This window comes from Microcaecilia unicolor, chromosome 3 (assembly GCF_901765095.1).
Source record: "Microcaecilia unicolor chromosome 3, aMicUni1.1, whole genome shotgun sequence".
In the NCBI taxonomy this organism is placed as follows: domain Eukaryota; kingdom Metazoa; phylum Chordata; class Amphibia; order Gymnophiona; family Siphonopidae; genus Microcaecilia; species Microcaecilia unicolor.
Window position 1 is genome coordinate 181,477,314 of NC_044033.1, and position 13,304 is coordinate 181,490,617.

The 13,304-nt window shown below is 43.0% G+C and overlaps 1 protein-coding gene across 4 annotated transcripts in view; it reads left to right on the forward strand.

Moving 5' to 3' along the window:
- LOC115464871 (17-beta-hydroxysteroid dehydrogenase type 6-like) overlaps positions 1-13,304 on the forward strand; it is a 67,203-nt gene that overhangs the window by 18,154 nt on the left and 35,745 nt on the right. For all 4 annotated transcript variants that reach the window (XM_030195232.1, XM_030195231.1, XM_030195234.1 and 1 more), the window contains exon 2: positions 12,747-13,078. In XM_030195232.1, the coding sequence (XP_030051092.1) occupies positions 12,766-13,078 (313 nt within the window). In that variant the 5' untranslated portion in view covers positions 12,747-12,765. The remainder of the gene's footprint in view (positions 1-12,746; positions 13,079-13,304) is intronic.

A 13,304-nucleotide genomic window follows, 5' to 3' on the forward strand; every position in this document is an offset into this window, starting at 1 on the left:
GTTTTGTACTATGTACTAAGTTTCCATGTTTTCCAGCCGTAGATTGCAGTATAGGCATCAGAATGGGTTGGGCCACAGGGGCCATGGCCCACCAAAATTTAGAGCCAAGCCTACCGGGCTAGGCTGGCAGCAGTTGGGGTTTTGTGGCAGTGATACAGGCATCTTACCTCCCCTCTTTTCTTTTCCTCCTGCCACCTCCCTTCCCTTTCCGGAAGCAAAGAGGAAAGTGGATTCAACGCGAGGCCTTGATGCACAGGGAATGCAAGTCCATTTCTTATTAAATCATTTCTGATTTACCCTAATTTTTTTTTTTTTTGTTACATTTGTACCCCGCGCTTTCCCACTCTTGGCAGGCTCAATGCGGCTTAGGTACTTATTTTGTACCTGGGGCAATGGAGGGTTAAGTGGCTTGCCCAGAGTCACAAGGAGCTGCCTGTGCCTGAAGTGGGAATCGAACTCAGTTCCTCAGTTCCCCAGGACATTTATAAGATATCACTGACCACCGCATTGTTCAATTCATTCAATTTTTACATTCTTTACACCTTATTTTAGCTCCTACAATTCCTACACATAACAAAGGCCATGCATCAGATTTTCTTGCATACTCTGGGACTGGAACAAATTCTTTGGTAAGTCATCAAGTTTGGGAACCTTTGATTTGGTCTGATCATTTCAATCTTACTTTTTAATCTAAAGATTTTTGATACCAAAAACTCAGTTGATTCAACCAAATGCATCTAATTTGAGAAGGAAAAAGATTGATTGCCAAAAATTAGCTACTTAATTCCTAGGCTAGATGCCACAGTTCGAAATTCTCAACCTAAGGTAGAAACATGGAATGCTGCAATCACTGCAGCACCGGATAAACAAGCCCCTTAAAAAGCAAAGAATTTAAGAAAGACTAATATCCCACGGTTCACTGAGTCTCTAGCGTTATTAAAAAGACGTTGCAGCAATACCGATTTACCTTAAGCAAAGGGATGTAAGTGCACTACATAGTATGCTTTCTAAGTTTTTCTGGGCTAAGAAGAGACCTCAGATTAAGTTTGAGTACCTTATGGGACAATGGAGAGATGGGGGGTTTGGAGTCCCTGATATTAAACTCTATAATATAGCTTGCTTATTACGTCATTTAGGGGATTGGTACCAACAGACAGAGGCATACACTCCGGTAGCCATGGAAAAGGCGTTGTGTAGGCCAAGGCACAATTTCTATATGTTACATGCGAGGGGGAAAGAAGTGGAGGCACATGTTAGAGCCAGTGTTTTGATAGGACCATTGAGGGCGCTGTGGAGGGATCTGGCTAAGATTTGGGCCTTTGATGGTGGGTGTAGTAGGCTTCTCCCCCTGCAGGGAAATGACGCCTTCAGTCCGGGCACTGAAAATCTTGGATTGAGGGAATGGGGAGAGAGGGGAATTGTATTTTTACATCAGGTGCTGGAGCCTTCTGGAGCAATCAAATCCATGGAGGACCTTGGTCTAAATCCTACAGATTGGAGCTCCAGATTTGCATACGAACAGGTGCGACACTATGTAGCATCTTTGCCTAAGAGGACGCTGGGTGTCGATGTGGCCACCAAGCTGGAAGATCTTTTGGAGGTACCGTCGGGGGACCCTGTATCCATCTCCATGTTATACAAGCGATTGATAGCTACCCGTCCACAGAGAGATTTAGGAAAAGTGGCTGCTAGGTGGGCAGAAGACACACAGACAGAGGTCTCAACCCGGGATCTTCTGCGGGGGTTGAGAGGGGTGGGGAAATGGACTAGGAGTGTAGAACTTCGGGAATGTCAGTTTAGAGTAATCTACAGAGCATACACATCACAGTCCCGTTTATACCGGATGGGGTATTTAGAATCGGCTCAGTGTAGGCGATGTGGGGCGAACCAAAGTGATTTTTACCATGCTTTTTGGCAATGTCCTGCAACTGAGGCTTTTTGGAGACGGATACTAAGGTTTTTGGAAGGAGTTGGAGGCTCCCGGATCAGGCATTTGCCAAAATGCATTTTGCTGGGATGCCAAAGTCCAGTTGAGGGGGGTACAGCTTATCAAAATGCACTTGTTCACAAGGCCTCTGTGGTTGGTATGAAATGTATCCTGGTGAATTGGACACTGGAGCGGGCCCCCTCATTCTGGCAATGGCGTAATCGTTTGCATGCCTTACTTTTGGTGGAGCTTCAGGATGCTCTGCTTAATTTCAAAACACAAAAACATTTTTATTTAACTTGGACAGATTATATTAATGTGATGTCTCCCAAAGCACGAAGTTACATTCTTAATAAAGTCAGCGCGTTAAAGGATCCTTCTTCAGCAACTTGTGTCACTTAAGTAAGAACGAGGTTAATGAATCGGTGGGTTCATAGGTCACTCAGGCAGAAGGGGATAGGGAGGGGGGAGGGGAGTTATGTTTAGTTCAAAGCACTCGTACTAGGTCTTGGTAAGCGAACACCTTGGGGTGGTAGGAGGGAGGGCCATCAGAACACAGGCTCTCCAGCTTGTGCCCCAGGAAAGGGTGCTAACCATATCACCTGGGGACTGCAGGTCCATTGCTGATTATATAGATCACGATTTTCGTAGCAATGGAAGCAATGTGGTCGCTAATACGTTTCCGATAAGAGGTTATTACTTTATTGGTTGTTTCTCCTTTATCATTACGGTGAAGTTGGGGGGGGGAGGGTTGGGGGGGGAGTTCGGAGATTTATTAACAATGTAAAAACTTGATGACGGATAATGCTGTATCGTGTATTTGTGTCAGTTGTTCAGAACTTGAAATGTCTCACAAGTCTTGTATATCCTGGTTGTCATCAATAAAAATGTTGAACCATAAAAAGACGTTGCAGAAAATTTGAGAGAATCTGGAAAAGAGATAAAGATCATCAATCTTATATTAATTAGAGGACAGAAATTAGATGTTTCAAATCAGCAGTTAGGCTAAGATTGGTTTCTTTGATCAGGAAATTGAAAAAAAATCAGACAATTCCTCTAAAACACTTTTTAAAATATTGGATATTTTAATTAATCAAATATATTGTTAATGATTCCTGAATCTTTACAGCCTAGTGCTTAAGTTTTCTCAAACTAATGTAAACAAAATTAGGCAATAATTTTCTGCTGTTGAATTCAATTATTTCCCATTGAAAACTTTGAGGGGTCCTTTTACTAAGCTGCAAGAAAAGGGTCCTGCGGCAGGGGCAGTTTTTCCCACGCACCAGGGCCCTTTTTACCGCAGCAGGTAAAATGCCCCCAAAAAGTGGCCACGCAGTAAGATAACCCTTACCGCGTGGCCATGCGGTGGGAAACACTTACCACCACCCATTGAGGTGGTGGTAAGGGCTCCGGTGGTAACTAGGCAGTACGCGGTGATGCCCAATTACCGCTGAGTTAGCACTGCTGTACAGAAAAAAAAATCCTGAGTGCGGAAAATGGCACACTGCAGCCGGAACTATCGCCGGTGGCTGTGTTGGGCCAGCAGTAGCTCTGGATTAGCGAGCGGTAAGCCCGTGTTGGGTTTATCGCCGCTTTGTAAAAGACCTCCTGAATGACCAAATTGACAATATCCCTGGAAACAGAATATGGTGTCACTTTGATAAAATCTCTTTACAATCAATCAAGAAGACTTTGAAAAAAAATCATTAACAAACCATTCCCTTTAGGCGTATGTTTTTCTTATCTGCTGGAGGAAGCTCCTTTTGGAAATTTGAGGCTGGCCCAATGGGTTTGTAAATTTCTGACATAATCTGACTCTATTACCAAAATCCCTCTAGGTGCTAACAGTTGTTGAAAACTACTGGCCAGTGGTCAGCATTCCTTGGATGGCCAAATTGATGGAATTCTTGATAAACGAACAATTAAAATCCTTTTTAGTATCTTTTAATGTTTTACATTATACACAGCATGGATTCAGATCTAGACATAGTACTGAAGCACTGCTTCTGGTTCTCACTTCAAAAGTTAAATCTGTTCTGAGGAGAACAGGTCATTCTGTTCCAATTTGATATTTCTGCAGCGTTTATGCAATCAATCATCAGACTCTGCAAATTAGAAATAACGTGCGGTATTGACTTGGTTTAAACAGTTTCTAAGTAAAAGACATGGGCGTAGTTTGACAGTTTCATTTGGGGGGGGCAATGGGTGGGGCATGTCTCTCTCCCACTGCCCCCCCGCGGAGTCTTCCAGTGGCGCCTGGTATCACCCTTCCCAGTCTTCCAATCTCCCAAGCGACCGGCAGCCTCAGCAGGGCCGTGCCAAGGGTCTGTGGCGCCCCCCTGCAAGGGATCGGGTGGCGCCCCCCCCCACAGGGGATCGGGTGCCGCCCACCCCGCAGACAAGTGGTTGGAGTGCGGGCCCCCCCCCCCCGTGAAGATGATCGCTGTCCTCTCTCCCCTGCCCTCCCGCTCCCATGTCCCAACTGCCCGCCCTCTTCTCCCCCCCAACAAAATCGCTTTTAAATTTACCTCCATCCGGCTGGCAGGGCAGCGAAGGCGCAGCGTCAGTGAAGGAGGCGGCGCTCCTGACGTCTCTACTAGTCTTCCCTTCGCTCAATGTCCCGCCTTCTTCTGACATCATTTCCTTGACCCCCCCCCCCCCCCCAAACTACACCCATGGTAAAAGAACATACTGTGTGAGAGGAAAGAATGTGATGTCGTCTCAATGGAACCCAGGTTGTGGGGTGGCACAAGGCTCACTTCTCTCACCACTCTTATGTAACATCTATTTTAGCTCTTTGGGAAAATTATTTTCAGAGTTAGATGTTGATGACATTTTTTTTCTGCCGAGTCCAGTTTTATATACATTTGAAGATACTTTAACTTCTTTGATTGAGTTGAGTGGAAGAGTAGCCTAGTGGTTAGTGCAGTGGAGTTTGATCCTGGGGAGTTGGCTTCAATTCCCACTGCAGCTCCTTGTGACTCTGGGTAAACAAGTACCTGTATATACTATGTAAACTGCTTTGAATGTGGTACATATCAAGGCTTATTCCAAAATATCATACTTTGCTTATAGATAATTGGACAAATACTTCTTAAAATTAAACAAGCAAAAATATTATGGTTTGGCGACTTTGAAAATATTCTGAAAAAAGAGCTTATACTGTCTCGCTATAGAAATGTTAAATAGTAGTTCTGCTGAGAAATTAAAAACAAAGGACCATTGTTAGTGATCCTGGTGTGGCACATGCAGCAAAGCCCATTCTGAGGTTCGTCACCTTTGCAGTGTGGGAATCTCTAGCGCAGCTCTATAAAAGGAGCCTTAAATTTACAAAGCTTTAAAATTATAACACAGGCAATTCCTTCCACAACTAGACTATTGTAACTCATTATACTGCAATATTTCGACCAGACTTCAGAAAAAGTTGCAGTTGTTACAGAATGGTAACTGTTTAGCAAATGCAAGTTTGACAGCACTTCTTCGCTTCTGACAGACCTACATTGGTTACCTAGTAGGTTTAATTTGTCTTGTTTAGTTTTTAAATCAATTTATGGCCAAAATTCAGGGAGAGCTACTGAATTACTTGTTGTTCCTCCTTATAGACATAACTCTTGTTTATAGACATAACTCTTGTTTTGTTTTTGTAAGATTCACCCTTCACTTAGAAATGTCCGATTAAAGTCTGTTTATGATCATTCATTGCAATTCCAAGATGCAAGAATCTGGAAAACTTTGCCCCATGAGCTAAGACAAATTCCATCCTACCTTTGTTTTAGAAAGGCCTTGAAAACATATTTGTTTGAAAACTAATGTGATTATTTATGAATCTGCCATTGTTTATATATCCCTCAGGTGTTGAGGTCTTCTGTTTGTTAACTGCTACAAATCCTATTTGGAATGTGGGCGGTATACAAAACATAGATAGAATAGAAGAAAATAGGCCTGCGTTCATATGCTTTTGCATTTTGCCCCCCCCCCCCCCTCCTCCTTCAGAGGAAGTCCTATGTTAGCGGAGGTGGGATGATATAGCACTTGAGTGCAGGCTTCTACTTTGAGGCCCCATGCCAGCTCTGAATCCTCTTGCCTCCTAAGCTCCAGAAGAGGGGAGGCTGCAGATGCAGTAGACCTGGTAAGTGGAAGAGAAAAAGGAGAGATGCTGGATACAGATGGGGAGAGAGGGAGGGGAAGGGGAGATGCTGGACTTTTAGGAGGGTTAGAAAGGAGAAATGGATAGATATTGGATATAGAGAGAGAAGGAAGGGAGGGAAAAGGGAGATGCTGGACTGTTGAGGGTAGGGAAGGAAAAAGGGAGATGCTGGACTGTTTGGAGAGGTAGGGATAGAAAAGGAAGATGGTGGATCGTTTGGGGAGGTAAAGAGAGAAAAGTGAGATACTTGATTGTTGGAGTATAGGGAGGGAACAAGGAGATGCTGGACTGTTGGAGTGTAGGGAAGGAAAAGGGAGATGCTGGATTGTTAAGGGTAGGGAGGAAAAATGGAGATGCTGAACTGTTGGCGAAGAGGGAGGGAAAAGGAAGAAGCTGTTCTTCTGTTCTCAGCTTCTTGCATCCAGCCATTCCATTCAGATCTGTAGGGGGAAGTAAGGGCTGAATAAGGCAGGAGAGAGCATAGGGTGGAGGCCTGGGGGGAGATTGTGGGGTACAGGCCTAAGGCCTGGAGAAGAGAGTATGGGGTAGAGTCTTGGGGCCTGGAAAAAATCTAGTGTGTGTGTGGTGGGGGGGAGGGTTGGAGGTCTGGAGCTTAGAGCCTGGAGGAGAAAATAAATCGATGTAATAGAGTCTGTTATAATAGTTGTATTGTTACCTCTTGGAAGGCAGAATTGTTGCTCTCAGGGCCACTGTCTCAAAATGAGTTTGTTGTGCACATAGGAGCCGACTTTTCAAAATTGTTGGGGATGCTATACCCAACAGAAATTACCCTTCCCTGGACAGTCAAGGAGTTTGCTCAATATTGGTGGTGCTCAAGCACACACAACGCCCAAAGAGCTGGCTCCAGTAATGAACCTCACTCCTAAGCCAGGGTATGTGGAATATGATCTCAGTCTCTCAGATTTACTAACACTTACCACAGTACCTGCATCATACTCTCTGAGATGTAACAACTTATCAAAATGTACTTGGAAATTGCATTCAATCAAGTCTGTGGCAACCAATAAAATGGGAAATATTTTAGTATCTGTCTGCCATATTTCTTGGCTTCTGATTGCACTTATTGGTACTTGAGGATCATCTCTCTCTCCCCATTATGCTCAGAATAATCACTTGGCACTGATGCTTCTACTGTCAGTGATGTTCTCAGGTTTTTCTTCTTTACCACAATATCTGTTTTTCTTGCATCAAGCTTATCAGTTGGATAGGAATGTTCAGGTGATCACAACTTCTTCATTCTCCATAGTTGTCTTAGTGTTGTGATCCCATTACGGACAAACATAAAAAATGACATCAAAATCAGTGGTGACAGCTAGGAGCAGAGTTTTTGGGGCAAGGTGTGAGATGGAGCTTGGCCCACCAACCAAAATGGCTGCCCCTGGTTCATAGTTGGCAGGACAATAGCTTATGGAGGGCAATTCTACAACTATGTGCCTATAATTAGGTGATGATCAGAGGGCACCTAAAAGCAGTTTATTCTATAAAGGAACATAGAATACTAGCTTACCAGGGTGGTATGTAACACACATACTATATGCATGAGTATTTACGATAACCATAGGACTGGTGCAGAAAATACGCATATGACTTATAGTATTCTATAAGGGATCCTTTTACTAAGCTATGGTAAAAGGGGCAGTACATGTTTTTGCCACACACTGAGGCCCCCTTTTACCAGCAACGTGTGATCTTTGTTGATTCTTAAGCCAGTCTTCCCATCGGACTTCTCCAAGCTGGTGGTCAGGTCCTGGTGTTTCTCTCAGCAGTGCTTTATCACCAGTTTAAAGCCTTAGTTTTAACTCATAAGGCCTTTCATACACTAAACCCGGATTATTTGTCAAATTTGACAATTCCTTACACCGCTACGCGAACCCTTAGATCTCTAACTAATAACAGGCCAGTCATTCCTCCTCTTGCTAGAGCCAGATGGGAATCTACTCGGAAATCGGCTTTCTTCTATTTGTCACCTTCTCTTTGGAATAGCCTTCCAAAAGAGATCAAACTAGAGAAATCTTACATTCATTTTCGGAAACTTCTTAAACCGTTTACTTTATCACCTATGTAGAACAGAATTTAGAATAAGGGAAACATGGTTTCATTCATTTTTTTTTTTTTTAATTTTTAGTTAATTTTGTCATGCGGTGCTGTCCGTATATTAAAGTATAACCTGTATTGTTTTATACTACAGTGGGGGAAATAAGTATTTGATCCCTTGCTGATTTTGTAAGTTTGCCCACTGACAAAGACATGAGCAGCCCATAATTGAAGGGTAGGTTATTGGTAACAGTGAGAGATAGCACATCACAAATTAAATCCGGAAAATCACATTGTGGAAAGTATATGAATTTATTTGCATTCTGCAGAGGGAAATAAGTATTTGATCCCCCACCAACCAGTAAGAGATCTGGCCCCTACAGACCAGGTAGATGCTCCAAATCAACTCGTTACCTGCATGACAGACAGCTGTCGGCAATGGTCACCTGTATGAAAGACACCTGTCCACAGACTCAGTGAATCAGTCAGACTCTAACCTCTACAAAATGGCCAAGAGCAAGGAGCTGTCTAAGGATGTCAGGGACAAGATCATACACCTGCACAAGGCTGGAATGGGCTACAAAACCATCAGTAAGACGCTGGGCGAGAAGGAGACAACTGTTGGTGCCATAGTAAGAAAATGGAAGAAGTACAAAATGACTGTCAATCGACAAAGATCTGGGGCTCCACGCAAAATCTCACCTCGTGGGGTATCCTTGATCATGAGGAAGGTTAGAAATCAGCCTACAACTACAAGGGGGGAACTTGTCAATGATCTCAAGGCAGCTGGGACCACTGTCACCACGAAAACCATTGGTAACACATTACGACATAACGGATTGCAATCCTGCAGTGCCCGCAAGGTCCCCCTGCTCCGGAAGGCACATGTGACGGCCCGTCTGAAGTTTGCCAGTGAACACCTGGATGATGCCGAGAGTGATTGGGAGAAGGTGCTGTGGTCAGATGAGACAAAAATTGAGCTCTTTGGCATGAACTCAACTCGCCGTGTTTGGAGGAAGAGAAATGCTGCCTATGACCCAAAGAACACCGTCCCCACTGTCAAGCATGGAGGCGGAAATGTTATGTTTTGGGGGTGTTTCTCTGCTAAGGGCACAGGACTACTTCACCGCATCAATGGGAGAATGGATGGGGCCATGTACCGTACAATTCTGAGTGACAACCTCCTTCCCTCCGCCAGGGCCTTAAAAATGGGTCGTGGCTGGGTCTTCCAGCACGACAATGACCCAAAACATACAGCCAAGGCAACAAAGGAGTGGCTCAGGAAGAAGCACATTAGGGTCATGGAGTGGCCTAGCCAGTCACCAGACCTTAATCCCATTGAAAACTTATGGAGGGAGCTGAAGCTGCGAGTTGCCAAGCGACAGCCCAGAACTCTTAATGATTTAGAGATGATCTGCAAAGAGGAGTGGACCAAAATTCCTCCTGACATGTGTGCAAACCTCATCATCAACTACAGAAGACGTCTGACCGCTGTGCTTGCCAACAAGGGTTTTGCCACCAAGTATTAGGTCTTGTTTGCCAGAGGGATCAAATACTTATTTCCCTCTGCAGAATGCAAATAAATTCATATACTTTCCACAATGTGATTTTCCGGATTTAATTTGTGATGTGCTATCTCTCACTGTTACCAATAACCTACCCTTCAATTATGGGCTGCTCATGTCTTTGTCAGTGGGCAAACTTACAAAATCAGCAAGGGATCAAATACTTATTTCCCCCACTGTATGTAGTTAACTCTGGTTTGCTGTGCTTTCCTGTCACGATTGGAGTTCCATTGTCTGTTTTATTGTACATATAATGTTGTAATGTTTTCTTTTTTAACAAATTGTAAACCATTCTGTTTTGCAGTTGCAATAAGAAACGGTATATAAATTGACGTAAATAAAATAAATAAATAAATCAGCAAAGTCCAAACCCTGAGCTAGTTCTGATTGTTCCACTGAATGCCAACATTTGGCCTGTTCAGTTTGTTCCGCATGACAAAATCTATAGCCAGAACAAAAAAAAATGGTAAGAGTACTCAGACTTATCCCGCACCAGTGACAATATTGAAGAAGCGTGTGGTGGCAGGGTCTGTCTTTATACAGCAACCAGAGCTGAGATACATGTTCTTGAATGTGCTGGTGTACCACTGGGGGATACCATGTATTTCTGTAATGCTTCAGATCGATTTTCCAGTGCATGCTATCAAATGCTTTTTTTTTAAGTCAATGAAATTTACTGAGAGTGGCTTTTGAAACTCAGGGCTTTGTTCAATGATATTCTGCAGTGTAGAAATGTCCTCAGTGCATGATCATGCTATGTGCACTTATAAAATAGGCTCCCAGATCCAACCCCAATAGTGTACAAATGCCAATATACAAATTAATAGGTGCATTTTCTTTTTCATTTTTCTTTAGGCATCTGTTATAAAATTACCTCCTGAGTGTACATAGTTACAGAACAAAGTTCAGTATTTAAAAGTATGCATTTTTACAGGATTGTTGTGGGAGGCTTGATGTTGGAGTGATCATAATTATTGAGTTTCATTATCAAAATCTCAGTGGTGGAAGCCTAGGAGGGGGGATGTAAGGCAAGGCTGAAGATTTGTCTAGGACACTATCACCCTTGCACTGGCCCTGACTGGAAGATACATGCAGCGATGTTAAAATATAATCTGCATGCATACTTTCCCTTCTTCTCCTCTGGCCCCAGGGCCGTAAGCGAGATAAAATCTTTCACCTGAACTTGTGATTCTCCTATTTCCGCTGCCCTCCCCTTTTCATGCAAAGGAGCAGTATTAATTGAGGCAGGCACGCTCTTCAAGTTACATAAGAATACAACCAGATTGCTATTTATGCTTCAGTTTGGGGCTAGCTCCTCAGTCAGGGTGAGTTTCAGAGCTTGAAACAGCATTCAAATTAAAGAGAACCTGAAATTTTAAAAGTGCTAAAAATAAGTTTTAAAAGTATTTGCCTTAAATCTAATTGCAGAATTCAGGTGCTGGGAGTCTGTACTTGGTTGTCATATGCTCAGATTTGTTTAAATCATATGCAAATTAATCCGGTGTTTTTCACTAAACATTCCCATGAGTGTCTGTATGTTAATCTGCATTCAAATAGAGCTCTCTGATTGGATGATCAGCTTCTGTTAAGAAATCTGCCTGGGAAGTGAACAGTGAGAGCTGTCCTTTGCCAAGAGAGACATCCAGCTGTGACTTCCTGTGTTTGTTGACTGAAGTTATAAAAGAGTGCCTGATTGTGGTAAATGAGAAAATATAAGTGAAAAGAGATTGGTGGCGATTGAAGTTTCTCTAGTGAGAAAAGGATCTGAATATTTCAGGATTACTTGAAGTTTATGAAGAATAGAAAAGGGTGAATTTCAGTTTAAGAGTGTTTAAATCCTATAAGCTATATAAAGGCTAGGTAGATTTAAGTGACTGTAAGCAAGGAAACCTTAATATTTGATCTGAAATAAATATTTGATCTGAGATAGTTGATCAGAGATAAATGTTTGATCTGAATTATATCCTTTGGTGCAAAGGAGATTAGAATGCAATAGAGTATTTCTTTCTGTTTACCAGTACAGTCAAATAATTCCATTCCACTTAAATAATTTTTTGTTATATATATGAGGGAGTAGTATCTAGATTTATTGTAAATCAAATTGATTCCATTCACAGGAATTCATATTCACCTTCATGCATTCATCCGATATTATCTTTTAAGGATGAAGTTTTATTTTATGTTCACTCTGTCTCTTGTGAGCTGAGCACAGTTAGTTTCCTCGGCTGGCATGACTACATATTAGAGGTATTTTGATACTGTGTGAAGTTTTACCACAGACGGGTGACATATATAAAACATTCTCCTTGGATAGGATGTGATATGTGAAAATACATTTTGCTTTAATGAAATTGCTAAACTTTAGAGTCAGAGACTTATTAATGAGGGATACATACAGTGCTATTTTTTCCTGAGGTCCGGCTTACTTGCCTGCTCCCTTCTGTTCCTGCTCTGCTGGACGGGGGGGGGGGGGGGGGGGGGGGCGCCAACCGATAGTCTGCAGGGGGGCACCAGAGACCCTAGGCACGGCCCTGTCTGGCCCCCACATTTTTAAATAAGACTAGTGCATTAACTCCTGCCATATTGGAGGGAAGATTATTTTCAAACATGGCTTCCGTCAGTATTTCTCCGAAGTACCCAGTAGCCTGTCTTGTTTATAGATCACATGATCTCACTCTGTCCTTGCACAGAATGAAATCTGCTGCTTCTCTGACTTCCAAGTGGTTGGGGCAGAGAAGAATCTGAAGTAGACTACAGAACTTGGAAGAGGGATGTATTGGAGAGGAGAGAGAATGATGAAGAGGGAGATAGGGAGAGGATGAAGAAAAATGAAGAGAAGATAGAGAGAAGAGAAAGAGGGTTGAAGATAGAAATGAGGGATGACAGAGCGGCAGGTGGGGACAGAAGAAATTAGAAGGCATGAAAAAAGGATATATACTCAAACTTCTTTTTTATTTTAGTCCCTGAATCATTGCTCCTTCTTTATCCAGGCATTGCCAATACCATGCAACCACAAATATTAATACTCTTGGGCTTGTTTTATATTTAATAGGAAGAAGTAGAAAGCACCAATGTGGTTCTGGCTGTTCGCCCTCATAGGGTTCTACTTTCTGTATCGCTGGTGCCGGGACAAACAGATACACCAAAACCTCACAGATAAATATGTGTTCATCACGGGCTGTGACTCGGGCTTTGGAAACCTGCTGGCCCGTCAGCTGGATGGACGGGGTCTGCGGGTGCTGGCAGCTTGTCTGACACAGCGAGGGGCGGAGCAGCTGAAGGAAGCCACATCCCAGAGACTGCAAACAATAATCCTGGATGTCACTGACAGTGAGAGTGTCGCTTCCGCAGCCAAATGGGTGAAACAGCAAGTGGGAGACAGAGGTACCGATGAAAGTTCTATATTATGTGCTTAACAGTTAACAGAAAGAGATACATAAACATTATTTATATAATGCCACAAGATATTGGGTGTATATCCTTAGAAGACTACAACCCTACTAGATACTGCAGCTCGCATTCTCTGTTGAGCGTCGTGTTTTGAGCATGTCTCACCTCTTCAGCAGCTTCATTGATTGCCCATTGAATTCAGGATTAGATTTAAGGTTCT